General features: G+C 47.2%; 1 protein-coding gene across 5 annotated transcripts in view; it reads left to right on the top strand.

Annotated features, from left to right (window-relative positions):
- The first annotated feature begins 9393 nt into the window (after positions 1-9393).
- LOC139349285 (transcription factor COE3-like) overlaps positions 9394-25802 on the top strand; it is a 46639-nt gene continuing 30230 nt past the window's right edge. For all 5 annotated transcript variants that reach the window (XM_070989909.1, XM_070989911.1, XM_070989907.1 and 2 more), the window contains exons 1-6: positions 9394-10104; positions 13083-13239; positions 13654-13717; positions 13862-13917; positions 15842-15915; positions 16710-16778. In XM_070989909.1, coding sequence (XP_070846010.1) covers positions 9983-10104; positions 13083-13239; positions 13654-13717; positions 13862-13917; positions 15842-15915; positions 16710-16778 — 542 coding nt within the window. In that variant the 5' untranslated portion in view covers positions 9394-9982. The remainder of the gene's footprint in view (positions 10105-13082; positions 13240-13653; positions 13718-13861; positions 13918-15841; positions 15916-16709; positions 16779-25802) is intronic.

Here is a 25802-nt window from a genome sequence, read left to right as displayed (position 1 = left end):
AGAAATAAAAGAAAATATAAAAAGTAAAAGAAAATATAAGAAATAAAATATAAGAAGTAAAAGAAAAATTAAATAAAATATAAGAAGTAAAAGAAAAAATAAATAAAATATAAGAAGTAAAAGAAAAAATAAGTAAAATAAAATATAAGAAGTAAAAGAAAAAATAAGTAAAATAAAATATAAGAAGTAAAGGAAAATATCAGAAATAAGAGAAAATATAAAAAGTAAAAGAAAAAATAAGAAATAAAAGAAAAAATAAGAAGTAAAGGAAAATATAAGAAAGGAAATAAAATCTAAGAAGTAAAAGTTTCAGTTTGTTTTCAAAGATCTTCAAGAAGCTGATTTCATTTCAGAATGAATCCCAGTTTGTTTTCTGGTCCGTCAGCAGGAGGCGCAAGTGTCCACAAGACAAACTGACCAGAGGAGACACACTTTCACTTCTTTCTTCTTCTTCTAATAATAATAATAATAATAACAATAACAATAACAATAATAATAATAGTTGTTATTATTGGATATCCTGAACTATAAAATGAAATCAGTTTAAAAACAAAAACAAACAAAAAGACAAAACATTTTCTTCTCACTTTTCTAATGAACCTTTTTATTGTCACATGTCAACATGAAGATGCAGCACACAAACATACTACAACTAATAATAAATTAATGATGGTCCAAACAGATAAAAACAAATCAAAGAAACCAAAGAAAAACACTTGAACAACACACACACACACACCCTCACACACTCGCATACACACTCACACACACATATATAAATATATATATATATATTTATACTGTATATATACACACACACATGTATGTATATGCATTTACACACACACACACACACACACACACACACACACACACACACACACACACACACACACACACTCATCAGCTGTTTGCTTCCTGAAGACAAACATGAAACGTTTCCTCTTTGTGTGTCATTCATCTGTCATTCATTCATGAATCATTCACTCGTTCATTTTCACGGTCAGCTGTCTTCAGATTAAAACTGACGCTTCCTTTTCTTCTCCTGATCTTCTCAAAGTCCTTAAATGACAAACAATAAACCTCACAATAAAAGTCCAGAGACTGGCTTTATTTAGTCCTGATGAAGAAGACAGAGGAGACATTAGAGACAAGCAGAGGACGAGTCAGCAGGTTAAAACAGAGGGCAAACGAGGTTTGGACATCTGGAGCTGCCAGTCAAACCCGAATTCATTAACCTCCTCTGTTAATTAATTAAAGACACGTCAGGTTCAATTAGGAGCAATTAAAGAGCCGGAATGATACTAATCGACCGTGAACGTCGGAAACATCGCAGAGAGCCAATGAGGAGACGGCCGCCGTGCCTGCTGCCTGCCAGACCGCACGGAGGGCTGTCCTGCTCCACGATGCCTTCACTGTCCCTCTGCTCCATGGTGCCTTCACTGTCCTGCTCCACGATGCCTTCACTGTCCCCCTGCTCCACGGTGCCTTCACTGTCCCCCTGCTCCACGGTGCCTTCACTGTCCCCCTGCTCCACGGTGCCTTCACTGTCCCCCTGCTCCACGGTGCCTTCATTGTCCACCTGCTCCACGATGCCTTCACTGTCCCTCTGCTCCACGGTGCCTTCACTGTCCTCCTGCTCCACGGCGCCTTCACTTTCCTCCTGCTCCACGGTGCCTTCACTGTCCTCCTGCTCCACGGTGCCTTCACTGTCCTCCTGCTCCACGGCGCCTTCACTTTCCTCCTGCTCCATGTGAGGCCTTCAGTGTCCTTCTGCTCCACGATGCATTCACTTTCCCTCTGCTCCATGATGCCTTCACTGTCCTGCTCCATGTGAGGACTTCTCTGTCCTCCTGCTCCACGATGCCTTCACAGTCCTGCTCCATGTGATGCCTTCACGGTCCTTCTACTCCTCGATGCCTTCACTGTCCTCCTGCTCCATGATGCATTCACTTTCCCTCTGCTCCATGATGCCCTCACCCTCCTGCTCCATGTGAGGCCTTCACGGTCCTTCTACTCCTCGATGCCTTCACTGTCCTGCTCCATGTGAGGCCTTCACTGTCCTCTTGCTCCTCTTCCTGCTCCTCTTCCTGCCGGTCATTATCAATAAAAAGTGGTAGTAGAAATGAAAAGGCGTGTTGGGAAAATGGAGGAGCAGCAGTCCAGCTCTGTCCACACTGTGAGGACAGACGGATGCAGACTGTAAAGAACCAATAAAATCTAAAATCTATAAAACATATAAAGTGTATAAAATATAAAACAAATGAAATAAAAAACAAATAAAATCTAATGTCTATAAAATATCAAACAGATAAAATCTAAAATTTCTAAAATATTAAACAGCTAAAATCAAAAATTTACAAAATCCAAAACAAATAAAATCAAAAATCTCTAAAATATAAAACAGATACAATTTATAAAATCTAAAACAAATAAAATCTAGAATCCATAAAATACAAAACAGATAAAATCTCTAAAATATAAAACAGATGAAACATAAAATCTGTAGGAAATGAAACTGGTGCAGTTCTTCTGTCTTTTCGTCCTGATTCGTCTCAAAGGTGGACGTGTGGAGACGATCGCTGGTCTCAGAGCTGCTCGCTCGCTCGCTCGCTCGCTCGGCCGCCTCTTGGTGTCGCTCTTCCCTCGCTCGCTCGTCGCTCTGCTGGGATGAAGGGAATTCCCTCAACTGGGACGGCTGGAAATCCCTCTGCAACACACACACACACACAGATACACACACACACTCGCACAGACGCACACACACACACACGCACACGCACACACACACACGCACACACGCACACACAGAAGCTGAAAGTGTTTTTCTGGTTGCAGCTGAAGGTCGAGCGCTTTGTTTCCTTTCATTTCATTTTCTTTTTTCTGGCTTCTCGTCTGTTTTTCCTCTTTGTTTCCGCTCAGTCCAACAATAGAGAAACAGCCAAACCGACAAAAACACAACCGAAACTGAAGCTAAAGAGCAAAAAGAGTCAAATAAAACAAAATGAGTTCATAGAAATAAAATGAGAGTCGAGAACGTGAGAGGAGAACAAGAGAAGAGTCAAACAGTGGAAACGGAGACAGTAGAAGAAGTCAGTCGAACGTGTCCGTCATCTGGTCTGTGGTCACACCAACCTGTCAGTCAGCGGCCAATGAGACGCAGCCAACAGTTTGACTGACAGCTGACCGGCAGAATCTGACTGAATGAGTCTGATCTGAGTTCAGCTGTCTGTCGTGAAAAGTCTTCCAGTGAGACTGAAGAAGCTTTTGAAGCTGGTTTCAGTTCAGCCAGTGAAACGTGTTGATGTCTGTTTTAAAGTGTTTTCAAGTCCTGACGATGTGAATATGTGGACATGAAACATTGAACTGACATCTGATCTGCGGCGTGACGTCAGACTGATTCTGTGGTGACGTGCTCGCTGAGCCTCAGGTGTGACGTCAGGCGCTGAGGGTGAGCGAGCGCCGCGGCGCCGTGAAGACCATCGAGCTCTGACTGAAGCCGGACCTGAACGAGGACCACAAAGACGACGAGATGATGAAGATCAGACAGAAGATCTGATGATACAGGACGAGCGTGATGATGATGATGATGATGATGATGATGATGGTGGTGGAGTGACGTGGAGCAGTTTGAGATTCTGCAGGTTTGACACAAAGACAGAAGAAGAGCAGGGTGGAGGATGAAGGTTGACTGAAACAGCAGAGTTTGTTTGAGGGGGTCAGTGATGGAGGATGAGGATGAAGATGAAGTTCCTCAGAGGATCAGAGATGGAGGATGAAGATGAAGATGAAGTTCCTCAGAGGATCAGTGATGGAGGATGAAGATGAAGTTCCTCAGAGGATCAGAGATGGAGGATGAAGATGAAGATGAAGTTCCTCAGAGGATCAGTGATGGAGGATGAAGATGAAGTTCCTCAGAGGATCAGAGATGGAGGATGAAGATGAAGTTCCTCAGAGGATCAGAGATGGAGGATGAGGATGAAGATGTGAGGATCTGAGATGATCAGTGTGTTTTCTGATGTGATGAAGAAGCATCAGGTGTTCGAGGTGGACGTGACTCACTCTGACTGGACTCAAACTGGGACCAGTGAGCAGCTGAACCTGTGGACCAGCAGGACAGCCTCACACTGAGCCACCAGTGATCGGGACTCACCTCATCATCATCTTCGTCATCATCATCACTGACCTGTAACTCATATCATCATCTGTTTTTTGTCTTTTTACTTCAATCCTGCAAATAAATTCCATGTTTTCTGCTCATTGACTTCTAAGTGGGGACATTTGGTGTTGAGACACTTTTTGACTCTTTCTACCTGAGCTCCTCCCTCTGAGCCTGTTGGATGTTTCCTATTGGCTCACAGGTGACAGGTGAGCTGACTTCAGGTGTTTTTTTCTGTTGGTTTCAGGTTTGAATAATGAAGGTTTGAGATCATGTCAGCGTCTCAGCAAAGGTCCCATTCATTGATGGAGGTTTAACACACACACACACACACACACGCACACACACACGCACACACACACGCACACACACTCACACACACACTCACACACACACACACACACACACACCCTCACACGAGCACACACACACACACACACGCACACACACACACATGAGCACACACACACACACACCCTCACACACACACTCACACTCACACACACACTCACACTCACACACACACTCACACACGCACACACTCACACACGCACACACTCACACACACGCACACACACGCACACACACACTCACACACACACTCACACTCACACACACGCACACACTCACACACACGCACACACACGCACACACACACTCACACACACACTCACACTCACACACACGCACACACTCACACACACACACACTCACACACACGCACACACTCACACACACGCACACACACACACACACACACACACACACACACACACACACTCACACATGCGCACACACACACACACCCTCAACACACACGCGCACACACACACACACGCTCACACACACTCGCACACACGCGTGTGTAAATGTTCCTCTGGTTTAAACTGACTGAATGAGTGTTTTTTGCGCGTCAGTCTGGTGTGTGCGCGCACGTGTGTGTGTTTGAGACAGCTGGCCCATCTGACTTTGCGGTGACATCTGGGAAACCCGGTGGTTTGCCGCCGCAAACGCGGGTTGATGTCGCTATTTAAATGCAAATTGTGTGTGTGTGTGTGTGTGTGTGTGTGTGTGTGTCGAGTGCTTGCAGCGTCTCTCTCACACACAAAAGGAAACACTTCACACACAATAAAGACGAGGAGGGTTTACCGCGCGCTCACGCACGCACGCGCTGCCGCTGGTCCGTAAATCAGATGATAAACTGCAGAAAAAAACAATAAATGATTTTTTATTTGTTCTATTTTTTTAATGAAACATGTTTTGATTGCAGAATAATTTGATGCTTTTGTGTCTGCAGATAATTTAAAGGTTAAAATAAGAAAAGAAATAAAACAAATTTATTTCTTCATCTTTTGGAAAAGTGACGTTTATTTTGAAAAGGTCGATTTCAAACCGGAATTAAAGATCCAGAAATAAATAATTAAACAATCATTTTATTTAGAGAGAAAGATTTTCTGAAAACTTAATTTTATTCAGCTGTTTTTAAGGTGGGTGAAAATATCATATTTAATGTTCTTTAATGCAGAGCAGCAAATCAGATCAATATTCACCTGATCAATAATTCAGACTAAATGTTTTTGTGACTCCCTTCAGCTGAAATTCAATCTTCTGCTCTTTTGTGCAGAATCTCAAAGAGAAAACCGAGTAAAGTAAAAGCTGAAAATGAATGTCAGTGAGAGCAGATCCTGGATCAGATCCTAAATCAGATCCGCTGCAGCTCGAGCTTCAGTCAGAACAGACTGACATGAACGCAGCTGATCTGAGCACAGTGATGAAGGCCATCGATGTTGTAACTGATCTGTTCCTCTCAGTTTTTCTTTCTTTTTATTCTTTACAATTTCTCAGAAATAAGATTGACGTCATTTATTTTCCACACATGTGAAAATGTGTGTGTGTGTGTGTGTGTGTGTGTGTGTGTGTGTGTGTGTGTGCGCGCGCGCTGATGTCTGTGCATCTGCAGCTTTGATTAAAACTCTTCAAAATGAATAAATGAGAAATGCTGGAGATACGAGGTTTTCAGAAGAAATGAAAGATGAAAAATAAAAATTCAACATGTGGAGATAAAAGGTTTCTGTGGGACGAGGTGACGTTTGAGGAAAAGATGAAAAACTAAAAAATCAATAAATAAAAAATAAGCTGAGGTCAAAGTCAATCGATCGATCGATTATCAATCCATAACGACAGAATTTCCACTAAATCCAGAGAAAAACACAAACACATCGTTGTTTCTGTGATGGGACCTCCTCTTCCTCCTCCTCTCTTCTTCCTCCTCCTCCTCCTCCTCCTCCTCCTCCTCCTCCTCCTACTCTCCTCCTCCTCTTCCTCCTCCTCTTCCTCCTCCTCTTCCTCCTTCTCTTCTTCCTCCTCTCCTCCTCCTCCTCCTACTCTCCTCCTCCTCTTCCTCTCCTGCTTCTCCTCCTCCTCCCCTCCTCCTCTCCTCCCCCTCCTCCTCCTCTTCCTCCTCCTCTTCCTCCTCCTCTCCTCCTCCTCCTCCTCTCCTGCTTCTCTCCTCCTCCTCCTCCTCCTCCTCCTCCTCCTCCTCCTCCTCCTCCTCTCCTGCTTCTCTCCTCCTCCTCCTCCTCCTCCTCCTCCCCTCCTCCTCTCCTCCCCCTCCTCCTCCTCTTCCTCCTCCTCTCTTCCTCCTCCTCTCCTCCTCCTCCTCCTCCTCCTCCTCCTCCTCCTCCTCTCCTGCTTCTCTCCTCCTCCTCCTCCTCCTCCTCCTCCTCCTCCTCCTCCTCTCCTGCTTCTCTCCTCCTCCTCCTCCTCCTCCTCCTCCCCTCCTCCTCTCCTCCCCCTCCTCCTCCTCTTCCTCCTCCTCTCTTCCTCCTCCTCTCCTCCTCCTCCTCCTCCTCCTCCTCCTCCTCCTCCTCTTCCTCTCCTGCTTCTCCTCCTCCTCCCCCTCCTCCTCCTCTTCCTCCTCCTCTCTTCCTCCTCCTCTCCTCCTCCTCCTCCTCCTCCTCCTCCTCCTCCTCCTCCTCCTCCTCCCCTCCTCACATCAGACTGCTCATTTATTCTCTGTTTAAAGTGAATGACCAGCTTTTTATTGCAGGCTGATTATATAATAATGTTAATCTTAACATTATTATTGTTTATTATATTATTATTATTAATAATAATGATTAATTGTTGATTTATTGCTGTTGTTCTGAATTATTGATCAGGTATTGGTTGATCTGTTTCTGCAGCTCTGAAGGTGAATTTTGTCATTTTTTTAAAAATGAAAATGAGACTAAAAAAAATCTGGAGGACGTTCACTCACCAGATCTTCATCGAGGAGGAGACACACTTCCTCCTCCTCCTCCTTTCTTCTTCTCCTCTTTTCTCTACGTTTCCTTTTCTTTCTCCTTTTCTTCTCAGTTTGTTGAGATTTTGTTGCAGGAAGAAAATGGATCCTCCTTTCTCCTTTTTTCTCTCCTTTTCTTTGCTCTCTTCTCTTCCTCCTCCTCCTCCTCGCCATCCATTTCTTCTCTCCTCTCTTCCTTTTTTTTTCTGCTTGCTGGAATTAAATGTATTTCCTTTCCGCTCGTCTCTCCTCTGTTTTTCACTCTCTCTCCTCCTCCTCCTCCTCCTCTCCCTGGTGTCTTTTCACTTTATTTTCAGTTTCTGGAGACATATTCGTCTTCCTCCATCTCTCCTGTTGTCCTCTCCTCATTTCTTTGTCTCAAACAGATTTTCTCTCCTTCCCCTCCTCTTCTCTCCTCCTCACCTCTTCTCTCTTTTCATTGCTCCTCTCGTCGTTTTTCATCTCCTCGGTCTGGACTCGGTCCTCCCCTCGGAGCCTCGGAGGCCTTCGCCCCCAGAAGACAGGAGTGCTGTTATTCTGAAAACCTGTCTCACTTCCTGCCTGTCAGTCAGGTGACGTTATCCTGTGTGTCTTCAGCCTGAACGCATCGCTTCAGTCCGTCACTGTTCACGCCTGTATACAATAATCTGATGATGATGATGATGATGATGATGGTCAGCTTCAGACACATCGTCCACGTCTTTCCACATTTTCCTCCTGATTTTAAAAAGGAGGTGAGAAATATTCAGTTCATGCTGTGAACACCTGAAGGTTTACAGACCAGGAGAAGGCGGCAAACGTTCCTCCAGCAGGATGGTCTTCATCATGTTTTTATCTGAGTGGAAACGAAGAAGAAGAGGAAGAAGAAGATGTCAGAACAGGCGTACAGTCATGCAGTGGTACAGTAGGTTCAGTCTTAACAGTCGTACAGTGGGTACAGTCATACAGTCATAAAGCGGGTACAGTCGTACAGCGGGTACAGTGGTACAGTGGGTACAGTGGGTACAGTGGTACAGTCGTACCGCAGGTAGTGTTTATGCAGGAAGAGATTTCAGATACATGTTTCGATGAGAACATGCAAACTACACACAGGAATCTAGTGGGTTAGCATCAGCGCTAACTGCCCATACACTGAGATGAAGAGCTGAAAGCATCAGATGTGTGTGAAGGAGGATGAGGAGGCCGTGACCTTCCTCACATGTCTGATCTCTATCATGTTTTCATCGCCTGACCTTTGACTGCAGCTTTTTATCAACGTCATCTGGTTGTGTCTCTTCTTTTGTGGTGGTTTAATGGTGGCGCCTGGAGGATCAGCTCCACCTGCTGTTTGTCTCCATCAGCGAATCAGATTCATGCAGGACGGAGACAAACGTTCAGTTCAGGTAAAGATGAACTAACGTAAACTGATGTCTCGTCTGCTGCGTCTGAGTCTGAATGTGTGAACCAGAGATACGAGGAAAGGACGTGACAAGGAGGACACGTCCCTCACCGGCCTCCCACCAGCCGGAAAGAGAATCAGATCCTCAACAGAAACAGACGAAACCAGAACTGAGATCAGTTCAGAGAGAGAGAGAGAGAGAGAGAGAGAGAGAGAGAGAGGGTGTGTGTGTGTGTGTGTGTGTGTGTGTGTGTGTGTGTGTGTGTGTGTGTGTGTGCACACACCCTAGTGCAGTCATTTACACTCTCTCTCTCTCTCTCTGGTTGGTCGGTTCGAGCGCCCGCCTCCTCCCCTCCTCCTCTCGCTCTCTTTATCTCTCTCTCTCTCTCTCTCTCTCTCTTTCTTCCTCTCTCTCCTGACACACACACAGACACACACACACACTTTCACCTCTCCTCTCCTTATATGGCCAGGCCCCGCCCCCCAGCTATGATGTCGTCAGCGGCTTGGAGGAAGACCCGTGGGGTTTTTGGGTTTTGGCGTCCAGTCCTGTGGGGCCGCAGGGCTGAGAGTTTCTCCTCCGCTCCTCATCCCTCCATCATCGGCCCGCCTCTCCTCCTCTCTCCTCCTCTCTTTGGGGAAAAGAAAAAAGACACTTTGCTCGCGCTCGATTCGCCGTCCGGACTCGCTCTGTTCTTCCCCTCGTTTTCTTGTCCTCTGAGGATTTTATTTTTCTTTTCCCTTTTTTTTCCTCCTCCTCCTCCTTCCTGTCTTTCACGCCGGGTTTCAACATGACGGCCAAGAATTTTTAAAAACCCTTTAAAATAAACTGACAGGAAGGAAACGTCGTCTGTCCTTCTTCCAAAATAAAAAGTTGATTTAAATCTAAAACACAGAGCAAAAGTTGTGCGGCTGAATAAAGTCCTGGGTCCTCCATCTTTTCGTCTTCTTCCCTCTTTTCGTCATCCCGTCTTATTTCGTCCTCGCCGGCTGCTTTCGGACTTCGATGTGAAGAAAACGTCGACTGAGCAGAACATCCGGTCTCCGTCTGTCCTCTAGAGCTGCTTTTTCTGCTGGACTTTTCTGCTATTTTTCTTCTTCTTCCTCTTGGTTGCACGGCAGCAGCGGCGGAGGCAGCGGTCGGAGCGTCGGGGCCCCAGAGATGTTCGGGATCCAGGACAACCTGCCCCGCGGGGCCACGGCCAGCATGAAGGAGGAGCCGCTGGCTGTTCGCTCCTGGATGCACTCGGCCGGCGTGGTGGACGCCAACACGGCCGCTCAGAGGTAAACTCACTGCCGCCCCCTGAGGGATTCTGGGACCTGGAGTCCCAGCGGACAAACGGCCGTTCTGCAGGAACATTTAGATCAGGAGGAGAGGGCTTTAAATTCCCAATGTTTCTGATGTGCAGCGAGAACTCAGCTCAGAGCAGAGTCAGCAACATTTCCTCAGCTGGTTTTTAGGATATTTCTGACATTTCTCAGCTGAAATATTCAAAAAGGAACAATAAAAATTCTCCAGGTTAGAATTAATTTCTGTAAATAAGAAAGATTTGATCATTTCTAACATTTCTGATTTCTGAGCGGAACGTTGTGCAGCTCAATTTGAAGGAAAAGAGGAAATAAAAGAAAAGAAGAAATGAAAGAAAAAAGAAGTGGAAAGAAAAGAAATTAAAAGGGAAGTAAAGAACACAGAAGGAAATAAAAGGAATTAAAAAGAAATGGAAAGAAAAGAAATTAAGAGGAAAATAAATAAAAGGAAAGTAGAGAAAAGCAAAGGAAATAAAAAGGAAAGGAAAGAAATTAAAAGGAAAGGAAAGTAAAAAGAAAAGGAAATAAAAGCAAAGACATTAAATAAAAAGGAAAAAGAAATTAAAGGAAATAAAATTTAAAGGAAAGGAAAGTAATGAAATTAAAGAAAAAGGAAAGAAAAGAAATAAAGTGGAAAGGAAAGTAATGAAATTAAATAAAAAGAGAAAAGAAATGAAGTGACGCGCAGAGATGCTTCTGTCATCAGGAAGAATTCTGATGTTTGAAGGTTTTTCGTGATGAATATTTGGATGAAGAACAAACAGACGAGTGTTTCAGGTTTTCTGAAGTCGAACTCAAAGAAAAATAATTTCATTTCATTAAAAACATATTTTTCATGATGAGCGTCAGAAAATATTTTCATTTTTCTGATGTTTGTGTCTGAAGATGAAGAAGAAAGAGATTGATCAGAAAATCAGTTTTTAATTGTCTGACTTTGACTCTTCAGCCTGAATCAGTGCGACCTCTCAGACATGATTCCAGTCATATTTCCAGATTTATTTCCAGATTTATTTCCAGATTTATTTTCAGATTTATTTCCAGGAGATTTTCTTTGTGTTTGGAGTCAGGAGGAGGATCAGTGTGAGGACGAGGCTTCGCTCGGCCGACCGGCAGAAACTGTTTCAGGCTCCTCAAACTGCAGCTCGTTTAGAAAAATCCTCACTTTGACTGAAACAGCTGATTGGTTGACATTTATTGATCATTTGAGGCGTTTTGTGTGCTGCAGGTGTGACAGGAGGATTGAGCTCAGGTTCACACTAAACAGACGTTATTAATAATAATGTTGAGGTGAGCGTTTGATGCGTGGCTCAGAGCTGCAGATGAAAACATGATTATTCACACGTGAACGTGTGAAATCCTTCGTGCTGCTCATGTTTGTGTGTTGGAGCTGAGAGGAAGCGCTGCAGAGTGACGGCCGAGCCTCAACATCACCTCTGAAAATTTCATTTTTAACAGCTGACAGAAAAATTCAGCTGAAATTAATTTGATGATGAAGAGGAAATATTTGTGTCGGAGCTGAGGAGGTGACGTTCCACACGATCATCAAAAAGAGAAAAGATGAAGATTAACTCTGATAATTCACGACTGATCGAATCCTCTCACACTTTCCAACATGTGAAACGATGAAGCTGATGATGAAGAACGGATTTGCGTGAGTTTCCAGAAACTCTCCGTTCAGGAAACATCTTAAAAAAACTGCTTTTAGTGTTTGTGAAATGGTCATAATTCAAGCCGTCCGGCCGTCAGGAGGCTTCACTTCCTGCTTGCCGAATCGTCCAGCGTGGCGTCGCCTTCCTTCACATCGTTCACACCTTCAGCACTCTGAGGTGATTTTTTCTGTTTCCACTCGAAGCTTTTATGTTCAAATTCAACCAAAACCCAAAAACACAAACGCTCTGAATGTTCAGCCGGAATGAAAATGAGCGGCTGTGTTTGCCGCCGGGGTCAAAGCTGCAGTTTGACTTCCTCTGATAAATATTTATGGATCATGTGATCGAGCGTTTGGTGTGAATTTAAAGTGATTCTGCTGGTTTGAATATTCCCTGAAGTTTGACGCGTTGTTGTGAACATGCTGCATTCAAAGCCTGAAGCCGCTCGAGCGTCGCCTCCTGATCCTCCGCCGAGCGCTCGCCGTGTCACCAAAAGCTGGAGTCGAACTCTCTGATTGATTCCTGATCAGGTGACTTTCACTCACTGAGGAGCGTTTGATTTCAGCTCATCAGGTCACGTCAAGCTTTAATGTGTGAATTTGGGATTTTTGACTTCTTTATTTGACTTGAATCTTTTCATCAGCAGCAGAAACGCCGCGTCCTCATTCTGCTGAGGCTTGAAATGAAAACCTCGTTCCAGCACTCGTCTGGTTTTCACACTGAAAACTGTAAAACGGCCTGTACAGAACCTGAGTGCCGTCATGTGGAAACCTCGTAACTCCAGCAGCGTCGGGATGAGGGAAGACGAATCAGACGGGAACGTTTTCAGAGCGTTTGAACGTCTGAAGATGTGCGTTCAACATGTTTTACAGTCAGTGAAGAAGACCTGCGAGGTGGGCGGGGTCACCGTCCTGACAGACACTCAGCCCACCGAATAAATGTTTGACCTCCTCCAGAAGCTCGGCGTCGGGCTCAGATTCGTGACTTCTTTGTTTGATCGTCCAGTTTCCTGTAAACTGCGTCCAAACGCTGGCGTTCACGTCGACGAGCTGCTGAACGTTCATTTCCTCCAGTTTCATCAAATATTTGTCTGAAAATTTTCAGATCGTTAACTTTCAAGACAGAAACAGAAAAATGAACTTTGACCGTGTTGACGAGTTTTTGTGCCTCTCATACATCTGCCTGCCTGTCTCCCTGTCTGTCCCTCTCTCTGTCTCTCTGCCTGCCTGTCTCTCTGCCTGTCTCCCTGTCTCTCTGTCTCTCTGCCTGTCTCCCTGTCTCCCTGTCTCTCTGTCTGTCCCTCAGCGGGGTGGGTTTAGCCCGCGCTCACTTCGAGAAGCAGCCTCCGTCCAATCTGAGGAAGTCCAACTTCTTCCACTTCGTGTTGGCGCTGTACGACCGGCAGGGTCAGCCGGTGGAGATCGAACGCACCACCTACGTCGACTTTGTGGAAAAAGAGAAGGTGAGAGAGAGGAGGGAGGAGCCGGGACATGAACCAAGCGCACCACATGGTCAGGAAACAGACACAAAGAAAACATGCAGGTAGAAGGAAACAGAAGAGTCGCTGTGAGGACGAGCAGGTGAAGCCGCTGTTTCAGAGACGTTCACCAACTGAACTCACGCTTCACACAGAGAAAGACAGGGACAGGCCGGAGGAGGAAACAAACTCACTCCTGAGGTCAAGTTGACAGGCCTGAGCTCATCGCTCTTCACAAACCAAACGCACCCTCACATGCTTCAGTTTCAGCTTCAGCACAGTTTGAACCACGTCTGCGCCCGGGCGGAGCTAAGAACAAACGCACCCCGATCTCCAACTGGTGTCAGAAACTAAACGCACCCCCCTGAGCTTCAGTCTGATTGGTCTGTTTGTGTTCAGGAGCCGAGCGGAGAGAAAACCAACAACGGGATTCATTACAAGCTGCAGCTGCTGTACAGCAACGGTGAGCGAGCGGCGGCGGCGGCGGCCATGTTTGACTGGAGTCAGCAGGTTTCATCACCCGTACCTGACCTGTGTGTGTGTGTGTGTGTGTGTGTGTGTGTGTGTGTGTGTGTGTGTGTGTGTGTGTGTGTGTGTGTGTGTTCAGGAGTGAGGACGGAGCAGGATCTCTACGTCCGGCTGATCGACTCCATGACCAAACAGGTAAACTAATGATTATTGATTGTTGATTATCAGGTTAGAATCAGACTCACAAAATAAATGATTACAAAATGAAGTGAAAACCTGATCGATTGGCTGTCTGATCATATTGATTATCTGCAGATCACTCTGTGATTAATAACCACCAGTTAACAGAGCAGTGACACAGGGGCTTCAGAATAAGAGCATGTGTTTCCTGCTGCAGTCGAGCGTCACATTCACGTTCAGGCCCACTTCCCTTTGACACCTCAGACCTTTTCTGACAGTTTGTTGTCCCCCCCCCCCTCCTCCCTCTCCCCCCTCCCTCTCCCCCACCTCCCCCCCCCCCCGATCTCTCTCTGCTCAAACATCCAAACATCCTGAAACTATCATAAAAACTACAGAACGTCTGAAAACTCTGATGAGTCATTTGATGAAGAGTGTAAAGTGGTGGCAGCGCCCCCCACAGGTGACAGCATTCATTACAGTTATTAGCAGTGTCATGCAGACGTCTGGTCGGGTCCCCGTCACCCTCAATGCCAGCGGCCGCCTAACGTCCAGCTCTGACAGGAAGTCAGACACGGGAACGGTGCAGAGAATCTGGTAAATTTCAAAATAAAACACCGTGCAGACGGTCGTACATCTGCAGGAACTGATCCCAAACATCTGTTTCCACGCTGAGAAACATTCGTTTCTTGCCACTAATTGAAACTTGTCCGTCATAAATTGGTCATCTGTAAACGTTCTTCACGCAGTCCGGACATCAGTCAGAACAGCTGATTAAGTGTTGCTGGATCTCCTCATTAGAACAAAGATGGCGAGCTCATGCTTTATCTCATCGGCGCCGTTCCTTCTGTAGTTCAGTTCAGTCTGAATAAATCTGATGTTTCAGACTCGACACACAAACACATCAGAGCGTTTCCTGCGGCTGTACGAGTGGTTAAAAGGCCGTGGACGGCGTCTGTCTCCTGGACGCCACAGATCAGAACGGCGGTGCTGCTCGCCATCTGTTCAGCTGAAGGAGCTGCAGTTGTCTCCTCCTCGCTGAAAACACCACGCGGCTGCTGATGTCACGTGACCACAGACTGACTGCTTCCTGTTTGCTGGGGCTGAAAGTCGCACGGCGTCGTTTCCGAGCAGTTTGTGATGTCACAGATCCTGCTTGTAGTTCTGGAGGCGACTCTAAGAGACGTGATTGGTCCAAAGACCTTTCTGACGCGTCGTCCAACACTGAAATGTGTCAACAGCGTGACCTGATATCGATCGACTTCCTGCTCTCCGGAGGATGAACTCTTCCCGATCTTTCCTCCAGCGCCACCATCAGGACAAATTTAGCACCTTTAGATCTGCTACTGGTCAAACTGCGTGTGATGACCTCTGCAGCCTGAAGGGGGCGCTAGCAGGGCCGCAGGCTGGTTCACAGAGCGTCGGTCCATTCAGCCGCCTCTCTGCTGTACAGTGACAGTAATGGAAACCAGCAGCTCAGCACTTGAAGAACTGAAATCTAACGAGTCATTCAATTAGCGGCTGTAACGAGCGTGCCCGTCAGGCGTCGTTTGCGTCGTGTGATCTGCTCTTTGTGAAAAAGGCTTTTCATGCTTTGGTTCCAGCTGTTTCATATGAATATCTGCAGGCTGCAGCTGTAATAAAACGTTCAGAGGATCAAATGTTTGCCCTCGGTTCAGCCTGCTCACTTCACACGCGCGGCGCTCAGGCTAATGGCTAATAATGACTCATAATTGAGACAAATGAAATGAGCCTTTAATTGAGTTGTTTCTGCCAGCGCAGGCCAGAAGAGCCCAAACGGCGTCAAGTCCAATGTGTCGCTGCAACAAGCTGCTCTGTGTTTACCTGGTGTGTTAACCACCTGAACACTGCTCACTGTACCTGTGTGTGTGTGTGTGTGTGTGTGTGTGTGTGTGTGTGTGTGTGTGTGTGTGTGTTTCAGGCCATCATCTACGAAGGTCAGGATAAGAATCCAGAGATGTGTCGAGTTCTGCTGACGCATGAGATCATGTGCAGGTGAGAACATCTTGTGCTACATACCTGTACCACAGCGTCTCCACAGGTGGACCATCACCTGAAAGGACAGTCAGACCTGCTCAGACGTCTCACACCAAAGCGTGAGACAGTCCCACCGGTCCACTAGAGGACAGCGGTCAGTGGACCACTGAGTCCTTTTAGCCAAACCAGGATAAAACTAACCAGGAAGTAAAACAAACCTCAGCAGGCTTTATTTTGAAAGTCTAACAGGACGTTGCATGTTTGATTGTTAACCTGACGGCAGAATGACAAGGTGACAGAAACGTGACACACGTGGTGGAGCGGCTGGTGTCTGACACACTTCGGTTTGAAACTGGGTGGTCAGAACACACCTGGGGACCAGGTCTGACTGTGACCATACCCGACCTTATTAGTCTCACCTGGTCCTCAAATGTAACAAACCAGGTATGGCTCTCCTGGTCCAGACACACCTGAGGACCAGGTCTGGCCACATAGGACCTCATGAGTCTGTCAAACCTCGTCCAAATAGTCCAGAGAGGAGCCAACCTGGTACTGCCGACTACTTCGAAGAAGTGGACCCTGCTGAACCGCATTACCTTCCTTACCTGTTCTGAAAATAGACCTGCGTACAAACACACCTGGTCTTCAGGTGATCAGAGCTGATGGATGTACTGCTGTACCTGCACTGTGTACTGCTGTACCTGCACTGTGTACTGCAGTACCTGCACTGTGTTCTGTGTACTGCAGATGAGCGGAGGACAGGTCCAGACGCTGTGACAGTTTTTATTATTCTGTCTTTGTGTCTCCGTCAGTCGCTGCTGTGATAAGAAGAGCTGTGGAAACAGGAACGAGACGCCGTCAGACCCCGTCATCATCGACAGGTAACAGATAGTCACACACACACACACACACACACACACACACACACACACACGTATTGTCATGCAGTGTGTGTTGATCTCGACTGAATGTATTTCACGCTCTCTCACACACACATTGTTTTAATAGCAACATATTTCTCCTGCCCAGCCTGCGTGTGTGCGTGTGTGTGTGTGTGTGTGTGTGTGTGTGTGTGCGTGCGTGTGTGTGTGTGTTATTTTAATTCAAAGCTGACGTATAAATCTGTGTGTTTATAATTCCCATCAACGTGTTGGAGTGTGTCCGCGCTGATACTGTCCTCACTGTGGACACACGAGTGTCTTGACTGGAAATGAGAAAATGTGTGAGCAGGTGTGATCAGTCCTGAAACACCTGCACCAGACGCCATCACCTGCACTTCAAATACAAAAGAGAGCCAGTTTAAAGGATGACATCACTTCCTGTCTGTCAGTCAGGACATGTCTCACTCTTTGTGGACACATGAAGTGTGTTGCTGGACTCAGCTCCTCTTTCCATCCCACTTGTCTCTTCTGTCCAGCTGTGAACTTTAACCTTTGAAGGTCTGTGGGATTGTGGGAAACGGTGTTCGTTAAAGACGAACTGAAAGCATGAATGTTTGTTGACGAGTCAAACGAACGCAGCGACGACTGAGCGGCATCACGTACGCAGCAAGCCTATTTTAACCCCAGTGAGCTTAAAGGTGGAGGTGTCACCTGGGCGGTGCAGTGAGGTTAAAGGTGGAGGTGTCACCTGGGCGGTGCAGTGAGGTTTAAGGTGGAGGTGTCACCTGGAGGTGTCACCTGGGCGGTGCAGTGAGGTTTAAGGTGGAGGTGTCACCTGGAGGTGTCACCTGGGCGGTGCAGTGAGGTTTAAGGTGGAGGTGTCACCTGGAGGTGTCACCTGGGCGGTGCAGTGAGGTTAAAGGTGGAGGTGTCACCTGGGCGGTGCAGTGAGGTTTAAGGTGGAGGTGTCACCTGGAGGTGTCACCTGGGCGGTGCAGTGAGGTTAAAGGTGGAGGTGTCACCTGGGCGGTGCAGTGAGGTTAAAGGTGGAGGTGTCACCTGGGCGGTGCAGTGAGGTTTAAGGTGGAGGTGTCACCTGGGCGGTGCAGTGAGGTTAAAGGTGGAGGTGTCACCTGGGCGGTGCAGTGAGGTTTAAGGTGGAGGTGTCACCTGGGCGGTGCAGTGTGGTTGATATTAAAGGTGGTGGTTGCTGTTGAGGGTGGAGGTGAACAAAGCAGCCTCCTCTGGCTCTAAGAGAAGTGTTGAACTGGTCTGAGTCGAGCTGCTCCCTCCCTCCTTCCCTCCTTCCCTCCCTCCTTCCCTCCTTCCCTCCCTCCCTCCCTCCCTCCCTCTCATCTCTTTTTTCCTCCTCCTCCCCCTTGCTGCGAATCCTCCCCCCTCCTCCTCCCCTCCTCTCTTCTCTCCCAGGAGGAATCATACGCTCTCCTCTCCTCTTTTCACCTCCCCCTCCTCCTCTCTTCACCCCTCCTCCTCTCCTCTCGTCCTCCCCCTGAGTATTAATCTCATTCCTCCCTCCCCCTTTTCCTTCTCTCTTCTCTGGGGCTGTGGAGGGAGGGGGGAGGCGGGTGGAGGGATGGATGGAGGGATGGATGTGACTGCTGCAGCCTTTTGAGAAGAGAAGTGGTGATATTTCCGCGGCAGTGCCTGCTGAAATGCATGATGGGAAGGTCTCCTGTGTTTTGGGCGGCGTCCAGCGAACAGGAAACACGTCAGGGTCAGAGAGCAGACACAGTCCGAGGGCGGTCTGTTCAGGACGAGCCGGCGCTTCACGTCCAAACCTCACGTCTCTTAAACTTACTGATGTCAAACTGCAGCGTGAGACGGACGTCTGGATTCAGCTCGTCCTCTTCACGAGTCCACAGTCACGACGGGGACGGAGCAGCTCCTTCCTGCGCCGCCGTCAGACGCAGCACACGCTCACATGTGAACAGAATAACATCAGAAATGTCTCCTCAGTCAATACGTGGAATATCTGTGCAGTTCAGCGGAGGCTGCGGGTCAGAGGACGGCTGGACGAGCAGACGCAAAGACGTCCCGCTGAGCAGCAGCAGCTCACCGTGGCGTCTTTTACCCATGAACGCCGTCGTCCTCTGAGCAAACCTGAATCTGATCCGAGTCACAAAACATTTAATCAGCAGCTTCTTCAAACAGCAGGAACTTTGATTTATTGTCCCGTCTTTTCTGAAGCTTTGCGGCGTCACTCGTTTCTCCTGATGACGACGAAGATGACGATGACGACGATGACTTCAGACACTTTCATCAGCGTCTAGTCTAGTCTCTGATATTTGCACACAGATTGCAAATTAGTCAAATATCTTTCAAACATGGCCGCCGTCAGAGCTGCAGAACATTTCCTGTTTTCTCTGTAAAGAGAAAATCAGCCGTTTGTCTCTCATTTCATGCTTTTTGTTGCTTTTCAGTTTGTTTTCTTTGCGACGATTCGCGCTCTGATTGTCTTTCTGCCGTTGGCCATCTGTGTGTCATTAGCGTTCAGCGCCGTCGTGCGTGTCGTTAGCGTTCAGCGCCGTCGTGCATGTTGCTAGCGTTCAGTGCCGTCGTGCGTGTCGTTAGCGTTCAGCGCCGTCGTGCGTGTCGTTAGCGTTCAGCGCCGTCGTGCATGTCGTTAGCGTTCAGCGCCATCTGTGTGTCGTTAGCGTTCAGCGCCGTCGTGCATGTCGTTAGCGTTCAGCGCCATCTGTGTGTCGTTAGCGTTCAGCGCCGTCGTGCGTGTCGCTAGCGTTCAGCGCCGTCGTGCGTGTCGTTAGCGTTCAGCGCCGTCGTGCGTGTCGTTAGCGTTCAGCGCCGTCGTGCGTGTCGTTAGCGACACACTGAATGCGTGTCGTTAGCATTCAGTGTTGTCGTGAGTGCTGTTAGCATTCAGCGTCGTCGTGCTTCAGGGGAAAGAAGTTCGTGACGCCTGAAGTTTCACTAACGTGATTTTCACTGAGTGAGCTGGAAATGCTGCTTCTTAACTCCCCGGCTGCTCCTGAAGGGTCCCGCCCCGCAGGTTGAGCCTCGCCGCCGCAGCGTTTCGGGTTCTTTGTTCTGTGTGAAGACAGAAGCCTTTGAGGGTCAATCGTGACGGGACGATCTCCCCTCTGAGCAGACTGTGAGAACGTTTTGACGCGGTGATCTTGGCGCTCGTTAGCGTCTTTCTGTCTTTAAACTCATAAAGTCCTCGCGGCGGAGGCTTGATTCCGTCTTTTCGGCTCCATCTCCCGTCTCCTCGCCACCCGTTCGGAGTCGACGATGATGACGGTGATGGTGGACCAGCTCTCATCTTTTCATGCTCCCGCTCTGAATACCAGATGTGAGAATTTTTGGGGGGTTACAATCCACTGTCTGCGAGCGTCTCTGGTGTCTGCAGCGTGGGATTATGGGAGGACGACGTGCTGTCAATCATTTAGAGGGCGTAGGTGTGATTTCCCTCTCATGCTGCAGGTTGGTTTTGGATGGAATCTCATTACTGGCCGTGTTTCAGGGTGACTGACAGCAGAATAATGTTTGGGGCCCCCAGAGGGCCCCCGGCTGGCTAAATGTTAAATGTATGAATGCATGGGAGTCAATGGAGAGATGAAGTGTAGCTGAATATTTTTCTCTTCCTGGGAAACAGTCGCAGAATGAGGAGTGTGACCCTGAACACACCGTCTGCTGCTGTTTCACTGCTCAAACGCACCGATCAGAGTTTACAGGAACACAAATGCATCTTTTTCACGTCAATAAAACATGTGACGTTGAATTATTAAAGCTGTGGAGGCGCAGCGGCCTGTCAGGTACGTACGGCGTCAATACGTTAGCGATGAGAGGATCAAAACAATCGTTTACGATCACGTCACCAATCACAAACGAGCTTCTCCAGCTGTCATCACGCTGTCAGCGGATGATGTCATGATGATGTCATCTCATCGCATGTTTGTTTTCCGTCCAAATTTTATGTAAAACTGAGGAGACGTGTCTAAATGTTGGAAAATTTCTTCTTCTTATCAATAATCAATCAATAATTTCATCAACATTTCACAGTGAAGTGAGAACAAACTGATCAGCAGCAAGAACAAAACATTTAAACTGCACCTGAACTCCTATTGATGGAGGCATTTTATTTTGAAAGGTACTGATTTATTTACATCCTTTGGTTGGCGTTCAGTCGTCAACACTTTGAGGAGAGTCTTCTTCATCGGTGATGATGTCATTTTCTCAGTAAAAGCACAGCTGGAAATCCAGCTGATCACACCTGAAGATCCTTCATAGAGGAGGTCTGATCATGTGATCACGTGGAGCTCTCCACCACAGTTGACCAATCACATACATGCAAGAACACATTCCAGGAGATCTCGTCCTATTGGTCACCTCGTGCAGGTTCTTCAGGTTCTTTGGGTTCTTCAGGGTTGAACTTTGGTCACAGTACAGAATCCTCACAGCCTTGACTCAGATAACGAAAAACTGCACAGAATGATCTGTGTGTGTGTGTGTGTGTGAGGTGTTAGAGGTGATGTATTGATCGTCTTGTTCATCATTAGACATCAGACGCTCTGATGGAGGAGACACACACTGACTTTACAACCAAATCTCCTCTCTTCTCTTTAACCTCTCAGACTGATCCTCCTCCTCCTCCTCCTCCTCCTCCTCCCCCTCCTCATCCTCCTCCTCCTCCTCCTCCTCCTCCTCCTCCTCCTCATCCTCATCCTCCTCCTCCTCCTCCTCCTCCTCCTCCTCCTCCCCCTCCTCATCCTCATCCTCCTCCTCCTCCTCCTCCTCCTCCTCCTGTCTTTCTTTCCCTCTTTTCCTCCATCACTGGTGATGAGGAGAGAATAAGCAGTGAAGAAAAAGACTGACAGAGATTCAGAGAGGAGGAGGAGGAGGAGGAGGAGGAGGAGGAGGGGGAGGATGAGGAGGAGGGGGAGGAGGAGGAGGAGGGGGAGGAGGAGGAGGAGGAGGATGAGGAGGGGGAGGAGGGGAGGAGGAGGAGGGAAGAGGAGGAGGGAAGAGGCAGCATGAGATGAATCTCCTCCCTCTAATTGGTATTTAACAGGTGCTTCCTCGTGTGTGTATGTGTGTGTGTGTGTGTGTGTGTGTGTGTGTGTGTGTGTGTGTGTGTGTGTGTGTGTGTGTGTGTGTACGTATTGATCGTCGGTAAGCGTTGCCGGTGGCGACAGAGCGCTATTGATTTACGATTTTTAAAGAAGAGTGTGTGTGTGTGTGTGTGTGTGTGTGTGTGTGTGTGTGTGTGTGTGTGTGTGTGTGTGTGTGTGTCTGTGTGTGTGTGTGTGTGTGTGTGTGTGTTATCGCTGCTCTTCACACACTGTCGGTGTTTCAGGACGCAGCTTTTCATTGCATCAGATGGCCTAATTAACTGCAGAGGTCTCTCTCTCTCTCTCTCTCTCTCTCTGTGCCTCAGACACACACACACACACACACACACACACACACACACACACACACACACACACACACACAGTTTGATTGACAGCTTTGCTTTGTCTGTTTGTTTATTGTTGTTTCTGTTAACGAGCTCTTAACGAGGCGTCTGTTAACGAGCTGATTGAACAATGTGTGTCTCACCTCCTCTGATGATGTCATTGACGTTACCTTCAGCTCAGGTGTTTGTTCAGGTTTGTCATTGGTGCGTCTTCAGAGAGACAAGAGACGAGCTGTCTGTCTGTGTCTATCTGCCTCTCTGTCTCTGTCTCTGTCTCTGCCTGTCCCTCTCTCTCTCTCTCTCTCTCTCTGTCCCTGTCTCCCTGTCTCTCTGTCTCTGTCTCTCTCTCTGTCCCTGTCTCCCTGTCTCTCTGTCTCTGTCTCTGTCTCTGTCTCTGCCTGTCCCTCTCTCTCTCTCTCTCTGTCTCCCTGTCTCCCTGTCTCTCTGTCTCTGTCTCTGTCTCCTGGTTGCCTCCATGTTGCTGCTCCTCAGTTGCTCATGTTGCCGGTTGAGGATGTCCCTTTAAATTAATGTCTTTGTCGTCTGCAGAAAATTAAACTTTGACATTTTTTAAATGTCCTTTCATCTTCTCTCCTGGTTCTGTCCATCAGCTGAGTCTTAACGAGAAAAGACATAATGAGAAATGTGTCTTAACGAGAGCAGAAGGACTTAACGAGGACCATCTTTAATAAGAAGGAGGCTCTCAGAGAATAAGACTCAGCTGACATTTGATTGGCTCTCACACAGGAGCAGCCTGTGATTGGTCAGAGAGAAAGGAGGCAGCTCAGCTGAATGAGCAACACTTAATTAGAAATGCAAATGAGGTTCGTTAAATATGTAAATGAGCTCCAGAAAACACTTCCTGTTCAGTGAAATAATTTCCTGTCTGTCAGGTAAGCGGCAGGTGATTGATTTGACAGTGACAGATTAACGAGGTCATTAACGAGCCGTGCTCACCTGCAGAGACCAGGTGAGGCTCCTCGGGCTCTCTCATTGGCTGTGGAGACTTTCAGTTTGCAGTTTGTTCATTTATTTATGAATCAACGAACGATCAAATGTTCTGAACTGAACCAGTCAAACGATCAATAACATGTCGGTCCGTCCCTCAACACCGTCCAACTTCCTGTCTGCGGCTCATTGGTTCCTTCTGACGACGTGAGTCTTTAAACTCTCCTGATAAATATTCAGCTTATGGAGGGCGATGAGGATGATGAGGACGAAGATGTTTGAGGCTGTGATACACAAACACATCAACACACTTTCACTCTAAGACTGTTAATGACCTGCTCCTCCTCCTCACTGTGATGAAGAACAGAGGAGGAGGAGTTGTCTGTTTTCATTTACTATAATATGAAGAGGAGAGCGATGATGGACTCTTCATTATCCAATTTAATTATCTCCTCCTCCTCCTCCTCCTCTGCATCATACAGCCTGGAAATCCAGGATGAGGCTCTCCAGGTCTGGAAAACCTGTGTGTGTGTGTGTGTGTGTGTGTGTGTGTGTGTGTGTGTGTGTGTGTGTGTGTGTGTGTGTGTGTGTGTGTGTGTGAGCAGCAGTGATTGACAGCTGACATTAAGTTGTTTAGCAGGAAAATGTCAAAGTCTGAATTTCCCTGTCGCTCTGTTTGACCCTGTCTGTCTGCCGTAGGAGGAGAACTTAAACCTTCTGTCAGATGAGGATCAGAAATTTGTGTTTTTATCCAGTTCAGCATTTTAATGTGAATCATGTCATCAAACACCTTCAGTTCAACAACAATAAACTTTATTTAAATCAGCTTTCATGGACAAAACGCAGCTCAATGTTCCGATTGAAGAAAAGTGAACAAAAGACAACAGAGCTCAGAAACGTCCATCAACACCTCACCTGTCTGAGCAACACCTGGACGCTGACTCACTAATAGGGACAATGTCCTGCACAGACGGACGTCCTGTCAGGAGACATTTCAATATGTCTATCAGCTCAGAGACGTTTCAGCCAATCACAGGCTCCAACCTTTGAATCTGTCAGCCAATCAGAAGCTTTCATGCTATCAGATCAGTGGAATTAGCGGCTGGCTGAATGAACGTGTGACACCTGAGTTTACATCAGGACAGCTGGGACACATCTGGACTCCATTTTGTCTCTCCTTGACCTCCACTGCTCACTGCTGTGTGTGTGTGTGTGTGTGTGTGTGTGTGTGTGTGTGTGTGTGTGTGTGTGTGTGTGTGTGTGTTATAACAGCTGGTGCTCTGTTCTTCACACTGTGGAGCCATCTGACACACCCACACACACACACACACACACACACACACACACACACACACACACACACCCTCCATGACTTTTCATAAGTGCGCAAAATCACATGTTTTGTCTCCGGCTATAAAAAGGCCATCAGAGAGAAAGTGTGTGTGTGTGTGTGTGTGTGTGTGTGTGTGTGTGTGTGTGTGTGTGTGTGTGTGTGTGTGTGTGTGTGTGTGAGAGTCATAATAGCTGTTAATTAGCTCCATGTTCAAACCAGCCGCGGATGCTAATTAGCAGAAAACCTGTCCAGCATTTGGTGTTAATTAGATCAACAGGCCCAAACACATCTGACCACACACACACACACACACACACACACGCATGCACGTGCACACACTTTAACTCTGTCCTGTCATGTTTGATTTCACATAAAGGAAAATACTCCACTGTTCCTGTACTTTATACAGTACTACACTGTACTCTGTACTGCACACTGTCCTGTACTCTCTACTGTACTCTGTACTCTGTACTGTACTCTGTACTGCACACTGTCCTGTACTCTCTACTGTACTCTGTACTCTGTACTGTACTCTGTACTGCACACTGTCCTGTACTCTGTACTGTACTCTGTACTCTGTACTGTACTCTGTACTCTGTACTGCACACTGTCCTGTACTCTGTACTGTACTCTGTACTCTGTACTGTACTCTGTACTCTGTACTGCACACTGTACTGTACTCTGTACTGCACACTGTCCTGTACTCTGTACTGTACTCTGTACTCTGTACTGTACTCTGTACTGCACACTGTCCTGTACTCTGTACTGTACTCTATACTCTGTACTGTACTCTGTACTGCACACTGTCCTGTACTCTCTACTGTACTCTGTGCTCTGTACTGTACTCTGTACTGCACACTGTCCTGTACTCTGTACTCTGTACTGTACTCTGTACTGCACACTGTCCTGTACTCTCTACTGTACTCTGTACTGTACTCTGTACTCTGTACTGTACTCTGTACTGCACACTGTCCTGTACTCTGTACTGTACTCTGTACTGTACTCTGTACTCTGTACTGTACTCTGTACTGCACACTGTCCTGTACTCTCTACTGTACTCTGTACTGTACTCTGTACTCTGTACTGTACTCTGTACTGCACACTGTCCTGTACTCTGTACTGTACTCTGTACTGTACTCTGTACTCTGTCCTGTACTCTGTACTGCACACTGTCCTGTACTCTGTCCTGTACTCTGTACTCTGTCCTGTACTCTGTACTCTGTACTGCACACTGTCCTGTACTCTGTACTGTACTCTGTACTCTGTACTCTGTACTCTGTCCTGTACTCTGTACTCTGTACTGCAC

The sequence above is a fragment of the Chaetodon trifascialis genome, chromosome 21 (genome assembly GCF_039877785.1).
Source record: "Chaetodon trifascialis isolate fChaTrf1 chromosome 21, fChaTrf1.hap1, whole genome shotgun sequence".
NCBI lineage: Eukaryota > Metazoa > Chordata > Actinopteri > Chaetodontiformes > Chaetodontidae > Chaetodon > Chaetodon trifascialis.
This window is presented reverse-complemented; position numbering and strand designations above follow the sequence as displayed.